The 15,531-nt window shown below is 35.3% G+C and overlaps 1 protein-coding gene across 1 annotated transcript in view; it reads left to right on the top strand.

Annotated features, from left to right (window-relative positions):
* LOC102487405 (cytoplasmic dynein 2 heavy chain 1) overlaps positions 1-15,531 on the top strand; it is a gene marked incomplete at its 5' end in the record, with an annotated part of 254,523 nt that overhangs the window by 18,222 nt on the left and 220,770 nt on the right. Inside the window, 10 exons of the mRNA XM_006150080.2 lie at positions 2,917-3,032; positions 3,875-4,002; positions 7,648-7,797; positions 9,058-9,263; positions 10,521-10,676; positions 10,765-10,879; positions 11,387-11,557; positions 12,798-13,180; positions 15,072-15,204; positions 15,308-15,425. Of these exons, the coding sequence (XP_006150142.1) occupies positions 2,917-3,032; positions 3,875-4,002; positions 7,648-7,797; positions 9,058-9,263; positions 10,521-10,676; positions 10,765-10,879; positions 11,387-11,557; positions 12,798-13,180; positions 15,072-15,204; positions 15,308-15,425 (1,676 nt within the window). The remainder of the gene's footprint in view (positions 1-2,916; positions 3,033-3,874; positions 4,003-7,647; positions 7,798-9,057; positions 9,264-10,520; positions 10,677-10,764; positions 10,880-11,386; positions 11,558-12,797; positions 13,181-15,071; positions 15,205-15,307; positions 15,426-15,531) is intronic.

Here is a 15,531-nt window from a genome sequence, read left to right as displayed (position 1 = left end):
GAGAAATCCCCCCCCAGGGGGGATGGTCACGCCGCAATCCCTTCTCCTCCATTCTCCTCTCAGGATCTTGGGCACGCACGCACACGCACACGCACCCGGCGTGAGTTTTAAGCCACCGGGTCCGGGACGTGAACCGCGGTCGACTACGTGGGAGTCCAGCGACATAGCCATTATGCTAACTGCTGGTTCCCAACCAAGTATGGAACTTGAACTGCAGTCAACCATGGGAGAATCTAGCGCCCTTAACCACCACACCACCTGCTGGTCCCAGTAACCTCATATTTTAATTTCATTTTGCCGTAACATTTTTGAAGCCCGATCATATATTCATGTGTCAGATAACAGAAATCAGAACTCTGTGTCAGAGTTTCAGAAATCATATAACTTCAAATATCAGGCAATTTGGCTCTTATATCTTATTTTCCAAATTTAGTCTTCCTTCCTTCCTTCCTTCCTCCCTCCTTCCCTCCTTCCCTCCCTCCCTCCCCCCTCCCTTCTTCCTTCCTTCCTTCTTGTTTTCCTTTCCATTCCATTCCATTTCATTTGTTCCTTTCCTTTTCTTTCCTTTTTTTCTCTTTTTCTTTTTTTCTTTTCTGTCAACAAAGAAATACCCTAACAAGGTTCACAAGCTGATCCACCCCTAGCCTCAGCCTGCAGAAATGACGGGCATGCTCGTGTGTGTGCTGTGTACAGAGAGACCTCAGGATGTGAACCTTAAACCTTCCAATCTACAGGGCATGTGCGCTCACCAGAGAGAGCAAGAGAGTGAGAAACAGACAAAAAGTAAGAAATCACCCTCCAAGGGGATGGCCATACCTCAATCCCTTCTCCTCCATTCTCCTCTTGGGATCATGGGCATACACGCACATGCACCCTGTGTGAGTTTTAAGTTAGTAGGTCTAGGACTCGAACTGTGGTTAACTACATGGGAGTCCAGCAGCATAACCATTATACCATCCTCTGGTCCTGAAAATTATATTTTTATTAAACAACTGTGAGTACATAACACATATAAATTATATAACTTGTTTCCTAATGATCTCATCTGGTATGTACTTTAAAAAGGGCAAGGGGACCAGCAATTAGTGTAATGGCTGTGTCGCTGAACTCCCATGTAGCCGACCACGGTTTGAGTCCTGAACCTGGTGGCCTAAACTCACGCTGAGCATGTGTGCGTGCGTGCCCAAGATCTCTAGAGGAGAATGGATGAGCAGGGATTGCGGTGTGGTCATCCCCCCTGGGGGATGATTTTCACTTTCTATCCCTCTGTCTCTCTCTTGTCTTTCTGGCAAGTACACATGCCCTATAGCAAAAACCTCTCCGGAAAAAAAGGGCAAGTAGCTTTCTAAATAATCTTTCTGTCCAAAATTTTTTAGTTTTTATTTATTTATTTTAATATCTTTGTATGTTACGAGATTTTCCTCAGAGGAATGAATCTCATTCAATTTGTTATTGTTTAGAACATTATAATTTGCATTAAGGGGAGCTGGCAAGTCGCATGGTTGTTAAGGAGTTGGACTCCCACATGGCTGACCACAGTTCAAGTCCTAGACCTGACATCATGCTTTCTCACTTTCTCTCTCTCATCAAACTAAAAAAAAATTAATAACAACAAATAAAATGGAATAAATATTCTTTTAAAAATTTGCATTAAGTCGGGACCAGTAGATGGTGTAATGGCTATGTTGTTGGACTCCCATGTAGTCGACTGCAGTTTGAGTCCTGGACCCAGTGGCTTAAACTCACACCAGGCGTGTATGCATGCATGCCCAAGATCCCAAGAGGAGAATGGAGGAGAAGCAATTGCAACGTGGTCATCCCCCTGGGGGGTGATTTCTCGCTTTCTGTCCTTGCATCTCTCTCTGTGTTTCTGGCGAGCCCCTGCACCCTATAGCAAAAACCTCTCAAAAAAAAAAAAAAGCATTAAGGATAGCATGTAAAGAATTAGTCTTTTTAAATCTGTAAGTCTTTTTTTGATTATTGAAGTAGTGTATTTGTTTTATAAATTTTTTAAAATATAAAATAATACAAAGATAGTTGCTGGTAATTGATGTTTTGGGCATATTAGTACTTTTACTTAAAAAATTTGGGTCATACTCTGTTTTGCCATTTTTTAAACATTATTAGTATTTGCCATGTGATTAATTTGTCAAAACTGTGATTTTTAAAAATTGTACACATATATGGTAATTTATTAAACCATTCATATATTTAGATTGTTTCTAAATTTTCATTATTATACTAATGCTTTGATGAACATACTTGTATATAAATCTTGTAGACTGCTTGAAAATTTCCTTAGGGTAAATTCTAAATAAAACGTATTAAGACGAAGGATATACCATACCTATTTTAAAATAATTTAATATATTAATTGCTGTTCACAGAATTGTATTATTTTCTACTCTGACCAATAGTTCACATATAACTGAAGATATGAATTATCTATTCATTACATTTTTGTCAGTTTGATAGGTACAACTTGGCATCTCATTGTTTTATGTAGTATATTAATAATCTGTATTCTTTTCTATCTTTATTTCCTTCTCCTTATCATATTGTTTTCATTTTGACTACAGGAAAGTGAACTTTTTCACAAATGAGTATATGTAGTGATAAGCAAAGCTTATAAATATTCAAATATAGTCATGTTGATTCTTTATTCATTATGTGCTACCTTTTAAAAAGTCTGATCCATTAGACTTTTAAAAATTGTTATATAACAAAATCATTCAGTGGAAAACTTGAATATAATAGGTGTAAGGCATTTTTGTTAAATGTAAATGTGTGTAACGTTACAATAGTATTTTCGGCTTATACTTTAAGATGTATTTCACAAAATCATAATATTATAATGGGACTCTTTTCCTTTAGTTTGCTCTTTCATGTCAAAATATGTCCATTGTGATTTTTCAGTACTGTCAAGGTAGATTGTTTAAATGTTAATTGCAACCCTGTGAAGACTGCGATTGATGATCTCATCCAGAAGTTATTTGATGTGCTTGTTCTTTCTTTGAAGAAGTCTATCCAGGGTAAAAACACTTTTTAATTTTTTTTTTTTACATACTTAATTTTATACTTAGAGACATATACTTTGATAGTTATATATAATGTGAATCTCAATGTAATTAAAAGTCAAAACTGAACGAGAGTATTATGAATTAAAATTTGCTCAACATAAATTAAAAAAATAAAGTCCATGTTTAATTCATAAGAGGTCTAAACCTTAAAAAAAAAAATTATAATTTGCAATCCGAGCTACTATCTGCTTGTTGCAGATGTTACTGAAAGAGATAGGAAATTCTGGTACAATGTATTTCTCATTTCTTCATATGTCAAAACTACTTTCCAAAATACCACACTATTTCTTTTAAACGCAGATGTTTTACCATTTTATTTATTTACAAAATTATTTATTTTATTTTATTTGTTATTGTTATTATTTTAATTTGACCAGAGAGAGACAGAGACAGCAAAAGGGAAAAGTGAGAAAGCAAGCCACCAGGTCCAGGACTCAAACCACTGTTGGCTATGTGGGAATCCAGCACCCTAACCACCACTCCACCTTCTAGCTGCTTAGCATAGCGTTTAAAAGACTGAAAGAGTTTCTAATTTTAAGCAAAATATACTAATAATGAGTACATTTGAATTTTTTTCTTAAAAACAAGTATAGTATGAAACAGCTAAAGTCTCATGAGAAGAAATTTCTTTTACTTACTCTATCATTTGAAATTTTATTGTATGAAAGCAAATGATTTAGAATTTTGTGTGTTCTATGTAATGATTGCATTTTATACTCTGATTTAAATTTATGCAATTGAATATTTTTGGTGGTAATAATAATATTTCTTATATTTCAATGCTACGTGTACAGCTCATTTACATGAAATTGATACATTTGTTACTGAGGCTATGGAAGTCTTAACAATTATGCCCCAGTCTGTGGAAGAAATAGGCCATGCAAATTTACAGTACAGTAAACTACGAGATCAAAAGCCAGAGGTGAGACTCACAAAGTAAAATTACTATTTTTTTTTAACTAGAGATGTTTAAATTAGGTGATTGTGTGTTGTTATTTAGAAATATATAATGTTAACATTATAAGGAAGTTCATATAATCAGATATAACTGTGTAGCTCATGATTGGATTATTGAAGCTTTGTTGGTGTGATGAAGTTGTGGCAATAATGCTTAGTATGATCTTCAGAAATATTTGCAGTTTTATGATAAGGCAGATTAGAATAAAACTACACTTAAGTAATTCATGCTTTTACCGCCAGGTTTATAATTTAAGATGTAAAAGCATGAAGTTAGAGCCAAATTATGAATATGCACACCTATACATATACACACGCAGACAGTGGATGAGCTCATAATGAAAGACAAAGATTGAAGAGTAGTAAGGATTAATAAAAACAGTATGTAGGGACCAACATAATTACTATGTTGCTGGACTCCCATGTAGTCGACCGCAGTTTGAGTCCCAGACCCAGCGGCTTAAACTCATGCTGGGTGCATGTGTGTGCATGCCCAAGATCCTGAGAGGAGAATGGAAGAGAAGGGATTGTGGTGTGGCCATACCCCCTGGGGGGGATTTCTTGCTTTCTGTCTCTCTGTCTCTCTGTCTGTCTGGCGAGCGCACGTGCCCTATAGCAAAAACCTCTCCAAAAAAAAAAAAAAAAAAGAAAAATGAACAAACAGAAAAAGCCAGTATCTAGAGGGCTCATGCCCAGAATAAACAAGCCAGAGTTTTATAACTCATGGTTTTAGTTATGTCTAGAGCAAGGAGAAATCAAATTAGTACACACATTTTTAAAATTATTTTTTATTGTATTTTTAGTTTTTCTATAGGGTAGGTATACTTACCAGAGAGAGACTGAAAAGAGAGGGAAAGTGAGAACTCACCCCACTTTTCCCAGGGGGATGGCCATATGCAATCCCTTCTCCTAGGGTGTGTGTGTGTGTGTGTGTGTGTGTGTGTATGTGTGTGTGTGTTTTAAATAATTATTTATTTAAATTTATTTATCATTATTATGATTTAATTTGCTCTAGGTCATGTGTGCTCAGCAATGAGAGACACAGATAGAGAGGGAAAGTGAGAAAGAAAACAACTAGGTCTGGGACTCAAACCACAGTGAGCCATGTGAGAGTCCAGCACCTTAACCTCTGTATTACCTGCTGTCCTCCATAGCAGTTCTTTATGTGAGCAGGATTACTCTTGGCCTGTAGCAGAAAGGGGCTGAAATGGAGATAGAGCCTCTTCAGGATCTGCTGTTAAAAAAAGGCTGGTAAGTCCTGTGGTCTGACCAGTGAGTTTCCCAAGAGATCCCTGTGCCTTTGGGACAGTTTCTTGATAGTAGTGAGAAGGGCTAGAGCTGAGTCTGAGCTTTATAAGGATTAGGTTCGTTTGGAGTCTAGATATCTGTCCTGATGGCTCAGGTGGGCGTGTCTTTCAGTACTTTTCTCTATAGGTGGGATAGCTCCTTTGCTGTGATATAGAGAAGTTGTAGCTGACATAGGGCCCTTCATGATGCTCTCAAAAATAGGGCACCAAACCTGTCCTGGTGGCTCAGATCAACGAGTCTCTCTCTGGGTCCTGTTGTTAGCAGTAGTAAAGCTAGAACCACAGCTGAGGGGGACTGGAGCCAAGTTATGGGGTGATTTCATATTTCCCATAGAGACCAATGTTAAAGACTTTCTACTGAGGCCTCTAGTGTATGTGATTTCTCCTGGACCCCATGAGGAGAGTTTTTTTTTTTTTTTTTTTTTTTGGAGAGATTTTCACTGTAGGGCGCGTGCGCTCGCCAGACAGACAGAGAGAGACATAGAGACAGAAAGCGAGAAATCACCCCTCAGGGGGCATGGCCACGCCGCAATCCCTTCTCCTTCATTCTCCTCTCGGGATCTTGGGCACATATTCACACGCGCCCGGCGTGAGTTTAAGCTGCCGGGTCCGGGACTCAAACTGCGGTCGACTACATGGTTGTCGTGGAGGTATATGAGTGAGTAACACCCTGTTCCATCCTCTCATTGATGTCACTTTTCCCCCAAAGATGTGAAGGTAGAGGAGGAGCTTAGTATGCTCAAAGAACAGATAGATATACATGTTTTCAATAAAGAAAGCATAATGTTCAAGGAAGAAAATGATATGAGGCAAAATAGAGAGGTAGACAAAGGCCAGATTATGAAGGCACTTTTTGACAACCAGAGAGTTCACATTTTTTATAAATGTAATAGATTAGAATGTTTATAGAGGATTTATTATTTTAAAAAAATTTTAGAGAGATTTTTGCTATAAGGTGTGTGTGCTTACCAGAGAGACAGAGATAGACAGAAAGCAAGAAATCACCCCCACAGGGAGGATGACCACACCACAATCCCTTTTTCTCCATTCTCCTTTTGGGATTTTGGGTGCACACACACACACATGCGCATGATGTGAATCTTAAGCTGCTATTCTGGGACTTGAACTGTGGTTGAACTATGTGGGAATCCAGTGACGTAACTGTTACACTGTGTGCTGGTCCTAAAGATTTTAAGTTGGGAAGTGATACACGTGAATTACGTTTTAAAAAGACAACTCTGGCTGCTCTGCGCAGAATTGATTGCAAAAAAACAAAAGTAATGAGGAGGCCAGTTGATCTTAAGACATGAGATGATGGAAATTTATACCATACAATAGTAGTGGAGAGATCAGCGATGGATTTTGGAGTTAGAACCAAGAGGATTTTATTAGGTGGTGGGATGGTGAGATTAGAGAAAGAGTAATGGAAAGGTCGCTAGGATTTTGTCTTGAGCAGGTGGGAAAATATCAGTGTCATATCCTGAGATGAAGATGATAGAAGAGGAACTAGAGATTGGAAGTGATGGGATTGAGATGCCAGTAGAAGTTGAAGGAGTATGACATTTAGAGTAAAGGGAAGGACTAGAGATGTTCATTTAGAAGTCATCTTTATATCCTTGATATTTAAGCCTTGAGATTGGTTTAGCCCATCCGTTAAATAGCAAACAGTAGAAGGGATAGGACTAGGATTGAGTGTTGCAAATTTAGAATCCAGTCATAGAAGGAGGCAGAAAAGGAGATTGACAGTAAAGTAGGAGGAAATTTTGAAAGTGTACCAAAAACTACAAGGAGAATAGAGGTTGTTTGCCAGAACAGCAAGCAGTCAGGTAGAATCCCAGAATGCAGGAGCTTGATTTCACTTATTCAGTTATCTGTTTCTTAAGTACGTTTTTAAGTGACCTCTTTGTCTCTATTAAATAGGATAATTTAGTTAACTTATTTTCTTATATAGTCAGTAGTCTTAACCCTTTTATGAATTTCTTTAGTTTATTCTTATGACTGGAACTTTTATAATGAGAACTTTACTTGCAACAGCTATAGTATTGTCTTTATGGATTCAGTTTCATGCAGATTCATATAACTACTATTATTGTCCCTTTTAACTGCTGATCTTAGAGTATCTAAATTGAACTCATGCATAATAAGCATTAGAACATTTATATCCAGGAATTTAACAAATTACTTAAAAGCAAAATCTTGATTTAAATAAAAATGAAGCAAAAGTTAAAATAAATGAAACCGTAAGAGATTTGAAAAACAAATCAGGGTATTTTCCCCCACACTTGTTATTTTTCAATCTTTAGATTTTGCCCTTATTTCAAGAAGCTGAAGATAAAAACAGACTTTTACGAACTGTGGCAGGTGGAGGTTTAGAAACGATTAGTAATCTGAAAGCTAAGTGGGATAAATTTGAGTTGATGATGGAAAGTCACCAACTTATGATTAAAGATCAGGTAAGAACCTCTGAGTTATTTTATTGAAATGGAAATTTAATTGTTCTCTCACTTAAGATTTGTTGCTTATCTTTATAGCCCAGCTTTGAAAAAACTTTATGTTGCTGTTGAAATTAACCTCCCTCAGTACTTTTATAGCAAAATATTTTATATAAATGAAGATGATTTTTCTTTACTTCATACATACTTGAGGAGAAAGTAGTTCTTTTGAAATATAACATTTTCACTTTTATATATGAATGTATTTCTTACCTACTATATACAGCTTTAGTTGATTTCTGAAAGTCATGTTCTTTCTTTAATTATTAAGTTTATTTATTCTTTTTTGAGAGTTTTTTTTTCTCCCTCCCTGTAAGGTACATGTGCTTACCAGAGAGACAGAAAGAGAGTCAGAAAGTGAGAAATCACCCCCTGGGAGGGTGGCCATGCTGCAGTCCCTTCTCCTCCATTCTTCTCTGAGGATTTTGGGCACGCATGTACATGTACCCAGTGTGACTTTCAAGATGTCAGGTTCAGGATTTGAACCACACTGGGCCATGTGAGAGTCCAGCACCTTAACTGGTTCCAATTACTAAGTTTATTAGGATATCAGTTTGACTATTTTAATGGAGATCTATACAATCATAACTTAAATTTCTCTCCCAGGGTAGACAGCAAACTGATACAATACCTTTGCTCTGTTAGTCTGTCTGGAGCCTAGGTTTCTTTGATCTTATTTCCCCACCATCACTAGGGTATTGTCCAAGATGGGTCCTACCACATTCATTTACTGTCTAATAGGGAGCGGGGAAGGAAAAGAGTAAAGGACACCATCTATCTTTTAAAAGAATAGCCTGGAAGTTGCACACATCTGTTGTACTCAGCACCCGTTGACCGGAAGGTAGTCTCATGGCCTTTGGCTGCATGGCAGACTAGGAAATGCCCTCCTTAATCAAGAATCAATATACTTATCAGAACACCTACCGGTCATTGAATAAAGATTTTTTTTTATTCCATTACCTTCGTTGATAGTGGAATGTGTGCTTTTAATTACATGAATTATTTATTAATGATAATATTTGAGAGTATCTCATTATTCTATATGTGTGGTCCAATTCTATGTCTTTGAATTATTTTATTACACTTGAAATCAATAATTAAACTAACAATGCTTTGAGAAGTTGGTTTTAATAGTTTTATACTTTTAAATATAAAATATTGGAAAGAGAAAATGTGAGATCTTATTCTGTATTACATTATTTAAACTCTGTTGGCTTATAGATTGAAGTGATGAAAGGAAATGTGAAATCACGTCTTCAGATCTATTACCAAGAACTGGAAAAATTTAAAGCTCGTTGGGACCAACTAAAGCCTGGTGATGATATTATTGAAACTGGTCAACATAATACTCTTGATAAAAGTGCAAAGTCAATAAAAGAGAAAAAAATTGAGTTTGATGATCTTGAAGTCACAAGAAAAAAACTGGTGTATGTTTTTTCTTTAAAACTGATAATGCTCATTTAGAAAAAGAATTTATATTTCTATATCAAGGCAATAAATTATAATGTATTTCCTCATAAACTTCAACAGTGTTAAAAATACAATTAATAAGCATTTGTGATACTGATGTCTTAAAAGTAGCTGGGTTAAATAAAATATTAAGAGAAAGCCAATTTCAAGAAATGCCTAGGCATAGAAAAGAAAATTAAATTTACTCAAAGTTATGCTATAGGGTTGCAATTCTCAGCTTTCTGTGATCTCATTGTATTTTAAAATGGAATATATAAATTTTTTAGAAAAAAATTACTTTAAAAAATGAATCTAGCAATATAAGTAATTAAAAAAGACTTAGTCAATAGCAGGTTGTTTATCTTCTAATAATTCAGGGTATTAAATCTGAGCATTGTTTTAGGTTTGGTCTGTTTAGGCATGTATCCATAAAATATATGCTTTCATAAGTGAGTAGAGGTTTCAGTACCATATTTAACTAAAATACACTGATTAGGTAAAGGTATCTTACATTCTACCAGCTAGCTCTTTCAACTGCGAAAACTATTTTGTCAAACCAACCCAAAGGCTTATTCGGTTATGAATATGTATATATGTCATATAAGACATGCATTATGTTCATAAAAATGTCCATTTGTGGGAACCAGCAGTTAGCGTAATGGCTATGTCGCTGGACTCCCACATAGTCGACCGTGGTTCGCGTCCCAGACCCGGTGGCTTAAAACTCACTCCAGGCGCATGTGCGTGCATGCCCAAGATCCTGAGAGAGGAGAATGGAGGAGAAGGGATTGCGGCGTGATCATCCCCCCTGTGGGGTGATTTCTCGCTTTCTGTCTCTTTGTCTCTGTCCGTCTGGCGAGCGCATGCGCCCTATAGCGAAAAACCTCTCAAAAAAAAAAAATGTTCATTTGTATTCTCAACTCCATTTTGGTTGTTTTGAGTGTCTCTGTCCGTCTGGCGAGCGCATGCGCCCTATAGCAAAAAACCTCTCAAAAAAAAAAAATTGTTCATTTGTATTCTCAACTCCATTTTGGCTGTTTTGAGAAAAGCACCTATTAATGAATTTAAAAACCATATATATTAGTAAGTACTTAGTGTCAAATATTTATGTAGAACAAGTACTTTCCCCCATCTACCTCCATTGTCTCTCACACACACAGAATACATTAAATGAGTTATTGATAAAATAGTTTTTTCATTTTTAAAATGTAGTATTTCAATGTTTGTGTCTCTAGTGATGACTGCCATCATTTTGGACTAGAAGAGCCTAACTTCTCCCTGGCATATAGCATCTCTAAAGACATCGAGAGCTGTGCACAAATCTGGGCCCTTTATGAAGAATTTCAGCAAGGATTTCATGGAATGGCCAATGAAGATTGGATTACTTTTAGGTTTGGTTCAAAAACAGTATTTAGACCTACACTTTGGTAGTTTTTTTGAGGGATATGAACTCTAAAATGTGTTTTTGTTGTTTTATAGGACCAAGACATATCTGTTTGAGGAATTTTTGATGAACTGGCATGACAGATTAAGGAAGGTTGAAGAACATTCAGTAATGACAGTAAAATTACAATCAGAAATTGACAAATATAAAGTAAGATTATTTTACTTATTCTGATTAAAAATGCCAGTTGGAGTTTTTATTTATCTTTTTATTAGATAGTGACAGAATTGTAATTTTAGATTATATGTTTCTCAATTAAATTATTCCATTGCATTAAAAAAAAGAAACATAAACATAAACCAAATAAATTATTGATATTTCTCTTGTCATTTGGAAAGAAGTTAAAAGTAAAAAATTGTTCAATTTATAAATGAGTGTTTCTACATCATAGTGCAACATGGCTCGTAGCCTAAAATAATAAAGAGAGAAATATTCTATGTTATGTTTTAAAGTATATTAAGATACAAAGGGAAATTTGTGTGTACTTAAAACTGTTGAATGAAATGTTTTATACAATTCTGTTTCAGAATATGATTTTAAGACCATTAAATAGTATAATGAAATAATTAAAATTTTGATAGCAGGTGAGTGTAAAAGTAGATGATAATTTATGCTCTTACTTTTTAAAAATTTTTTCTTTCTTTTTTGTTTAAACAGATTGTAATTCCTATCTTGAAATATGTGAGAGGAGAGCATCTGTCCCCAGATCACTGGCTTGACCTTTTTCGTCTGCTTGGCCTTCCTAGGGGTACTAGTTTGGAGAAATTGCTGTTTGGTGATTTGCTCAGAGTAGCTGATACAATTGTAGCTAAAGCTTCAGACCTTAAAGTAAGAATCACTTTAATAAATAGCCCATAAATCTGATTTTTTTAATATAGAAGTTTGCTTTATTTTCTATTGTTTATATAAATAAACAAGTTAGACTTTCTTCCATTAAAATAGTGATAATACTTCAGGACCGCAGTTAGCGTAATGGCTATGTCGATGGACTCCCATGTAGTTGACTGCGATTCGAGTCCCAGACCCGGTGATTTAAAACTCACACTGGGCACGTGTGCGTGCATGCCCAAGATCCTGAGAGGAGGATGGAGGAGAAGGGATTGTGGCGTGGCCATCCCCCCTGGGGGGTGATTTCTCGCTTTCTGTCTCTCTGTCTCTCTCTGTCTGTCTGGTGAGCGCACATGCCCTATAGCAAAAACCTCTCCAAATAAAAAGGAAAATAGTGATAATATTCCATTATTCTATTATTATTTCATTAGTAAGTAACTGAATCTTTCTATCACTGTCTATGAGGTACAGAAACAATAATATGAACCCTTTGTTTGAGAGTGAGAAAAAAATAAGCAATTCTAAAATATGTTTTCCTTAAAGAAGAGAGTCAGTTTTCATTAAAAACTGAGCAATTACAAGGCATTTTACATAATAGACATTTAAAATAATGAGGTAAGTTCTCAGTAGATGCCAAGCGGATACAGCACTCCAGAGCTACATCAAGAATCAATTTGCTAATCAGGCTTAGGAAGGCTAAAGGTAAAAGTAAAATATGTCAATTCTGTCATAAGTTGCAGACTTTCTGTGTTTTGTTCTGGCCATTTGGTGTAAGAATATAAGGACTCTTGATGTCAAATTGAATTTTTTTTTTTTTTTTTGTATCCAAAGTATAAGCCTTATGCATATGAATAATCCTGAATGTGTTAGAAGTTACAAAGCATAACAACACATTACAGTATCATATCTCCAATCTTGGCCTTTTGGTCTGCAAAATTTGAAATAAGCCATACTAGTTTTTTGTCTTTTACAACGGATGTTTGAGTTTTAGATTTTTCTGCTATGGAAGTAAAAAGGGTAAGTAGAACTTTGTATATATTTTGGCCATGTGAAACTGATACTTAGAATCTTGTATGCCTTGATAATGACCAGTAATTCTTTTGGTTTAACATGTAAAACGTATCTACTTAATGTTTTTTGGTCTTTTTTTGAAAAGTCAGATAAAAATGTATATTTCCTATAGTTTATTTTGTGATAATTAATATTGAAATGACAAATGTGGATATTTTGTGTTAAATAGGATTTAAATAGTCGGGCACAAGGTGAAGTAACAATCAGAGAAGCTTTACGTGAACTTGATCTTTGGGGAGTTGGAGCGGTATTTACACTGATCGATTATGAAGACAGCCAAGGTCGAACTATCAAGCTGATTAAAGACTGGAAAGATATAGTAAATCAGGTTGGAGATAATAGATGCCTTCTTCAATCCTTAAAGGATTCTCCTTATTATAAAGGCTTTGAAGATAAAGTGTCAATTTGGGAAAGAAAACTTGCAGATTTAGATGAGTACCTACAAAATTTAAATCATATTCAGAGAAAGTGGGTGTATTTGGAGCCCATTTTTGGCCGTGGAGCTTTGCCGAAAGAGCAGACACGTTTCAACAGAGTTGATGAAGATTTTAGGTCAGTACAACTACACGAGACATAGACATATGACAGTTTTCATTCATTCATTTTGTGAAGTGTTCAATACAAGCTAATAACATTATTGATGTCCTTGGTGTATTCCATCACTTTCTCTAGGAGAGTCTTCAGAGAAAATGTTTTCTCCCATTTAAGCATTTGCTTCTTGAACAAAACATTTTGATCTGCTTTCTGTCCTTAACATTCTACTAACTAATGTTCTTAAAATTATCAATTACTTTCCTGTTTAAAATTCAGTAGATAGTTTTCATTCTTTGTTTAACTTTATCTCTGACTAGTATTTAATAAAATTGAACTTTTTCTTTTTTTATTTCTCAGAAATACCTTCTCTTGGCTTCTGAGATATTGTCTTCTTTTGGTTCTCTACCTGTATGTTTCTACTCTTTAATTATTACTCCTCAGCTCTCTCCAAACCTTCAGATGTAGGCATCCTCTAGGCTCCAGTGTGTTTCTTTTCTCTCTTTTTTCTTAGATAATCTGAACTATTCTCACTATCATCCTCTTCTATTTGCTGATGTTTCCTCAATTTATGTTTACAGACTGTATTTCTCTTCTAAACTCAGTATCTACTAAACATCCTTGATCACTGTGTTAAAAGTGAATTTATGATTTTATCCCTGTTTATTTCTTACAATCATTTCTGATTCCTGTCTCAATAAATGATACCATCTAATTGCCGAAAACAGAAACATTATGGATATTTTTGATATTTCCCTCTCCTTCCACTTCCAGATTCATTGTTACCAAATTTTATTGATTCTAACCTGTTTGGCTATTCGGTATATCATTGACCAAACACCTTTTGTATTACTACTTCTCTTGTTCTACTCTAACATACTGTATATCTCACTTGGGCTACTTTAATCATCTTCTGACTTGTTCTCATTTTGTTCAATAAGTTTTCTAAACAATATCAAGAGTAATTGCTTAAGATGCAGTTTCACCATTTGTTTCTTTTACTGCTATAAGTAAAACTTTAAACTGATTTCCCAGTGCCCCATGGATTTATCCGCTCCTTGTCCATGGAAGGCTGGAAGACAAGGCGAGATTGCAGTGTGAGGAGACCTCATCTATGGTCCTGCTTAAGCTTTTCTTGTGCTTCTTTCCTTTCTGTTTTGTCGACTCCAGTCTTTAGTTTCTCAGCCCCTTCCCAGAATCTCTGCCAGAAACTTGCCCTCTTCCTCATTATTGTTATTTTTTATTCATTATAAATATCTCAGCTTGCATTACGTCCTTAAAGAAGTCCTGGGTCAGAGGTTTCCCTGTTAGCTACTTCAACAGTACTTTGTGCTCTTCCTTCTTAACATTTAATCTGATTTTATTTAAATTTGTTGAGAAACTATTAAATATCTTTCTCTATCACTAGACTATTAGCTTTATAAAGTTTAAATATGTTTAGTGAATGTCGAAATAAGAGAATTTGCAATATAGGAAGTTAAAATGGTAAAGGGAAATTACTCATTTTTAACATTATTAGAAGTATAGTGATATATTGCTGTTATAATAGTATTACTTTTAGTTTTGATTTTTTTTGAAGTTTTTTTTTTTTTTTTGAGAGAGAGAGAGAGAAAAAACACAGGCATCCTAGATGGAATCTTGTCACACTGTGATTTCCCCTAGCTTTCCAGCCTGCCAGGATCTCAGGTATGTGAGTGCACGTGGCATGTGTCAGGTCAACTTGGAATCTGAATTCCAGTCTTCCAGGTTCCAACACTGGAGAGTGGACACCCTACCTCCTGTGTCACTGTGGTTGGGTTTCCAGGTTGTTTTAAGCAGGACAAAAATTTCTTCATCACTCATTAAGCCAAAAATGATTGAAAGAGAAAATAGTTTTTATTAATGTAAAAATATATTTTTTTTCCTTTTGTAGATCAATAATGACTGACATCAAGAAAGACAATAGAGTCACAACATTAACTACTCATGCAGGAATCAGAAATTCTCTACTAACGATACTTGATCAACTTCAAAGATGTCAGAAATCGTTAAATGAATTTTTGGAGGCATGTTTCTTTTTTTAAATCTGTGTATGATAATTTGTAAAGTACTTAATATTTTAATTATGTGTAAAGAGAAAACTATTTTGTTCGTTTTTATTTTTATTAGGAAAAACGTTCAGCATTCCCAAGATTTTATTTTATTGGTGATGATGACTTATTAGAAATATTGGGCCAATCTACCAATCCATCAGTGATCCAGTCTCATCTTAAGAAGCTATTTGCTGGTAGGATTCAATACCTGTTCAATAGATACTTGTGGATTTTTTTTTTTTTTTTTAAATTTGCTACAGGGTGTATGTATTCACCAGAGAGACAGAGAGAGAGAGAGAG

Source organism: Tupaia chinensis, unplaced genomic scaffold, assembly GCF_000334495.1.
Source record: "Tupaia chinensis unplaced genomic scaffold, TupChi_1.0 Scaffold000276_1, whole genome shotgun sequence".
NCBI lineage: Eukaryota > Metazoa > Chordata > Mammalia > Scandentia > Tupaiidae > Tupaia > Tupaia belangeri.
The sequence above is the reverse complement of the archived record's forward strand: the minus strand, read 5'-3'. Positions and strand labels throughout refer to the sequence as shown.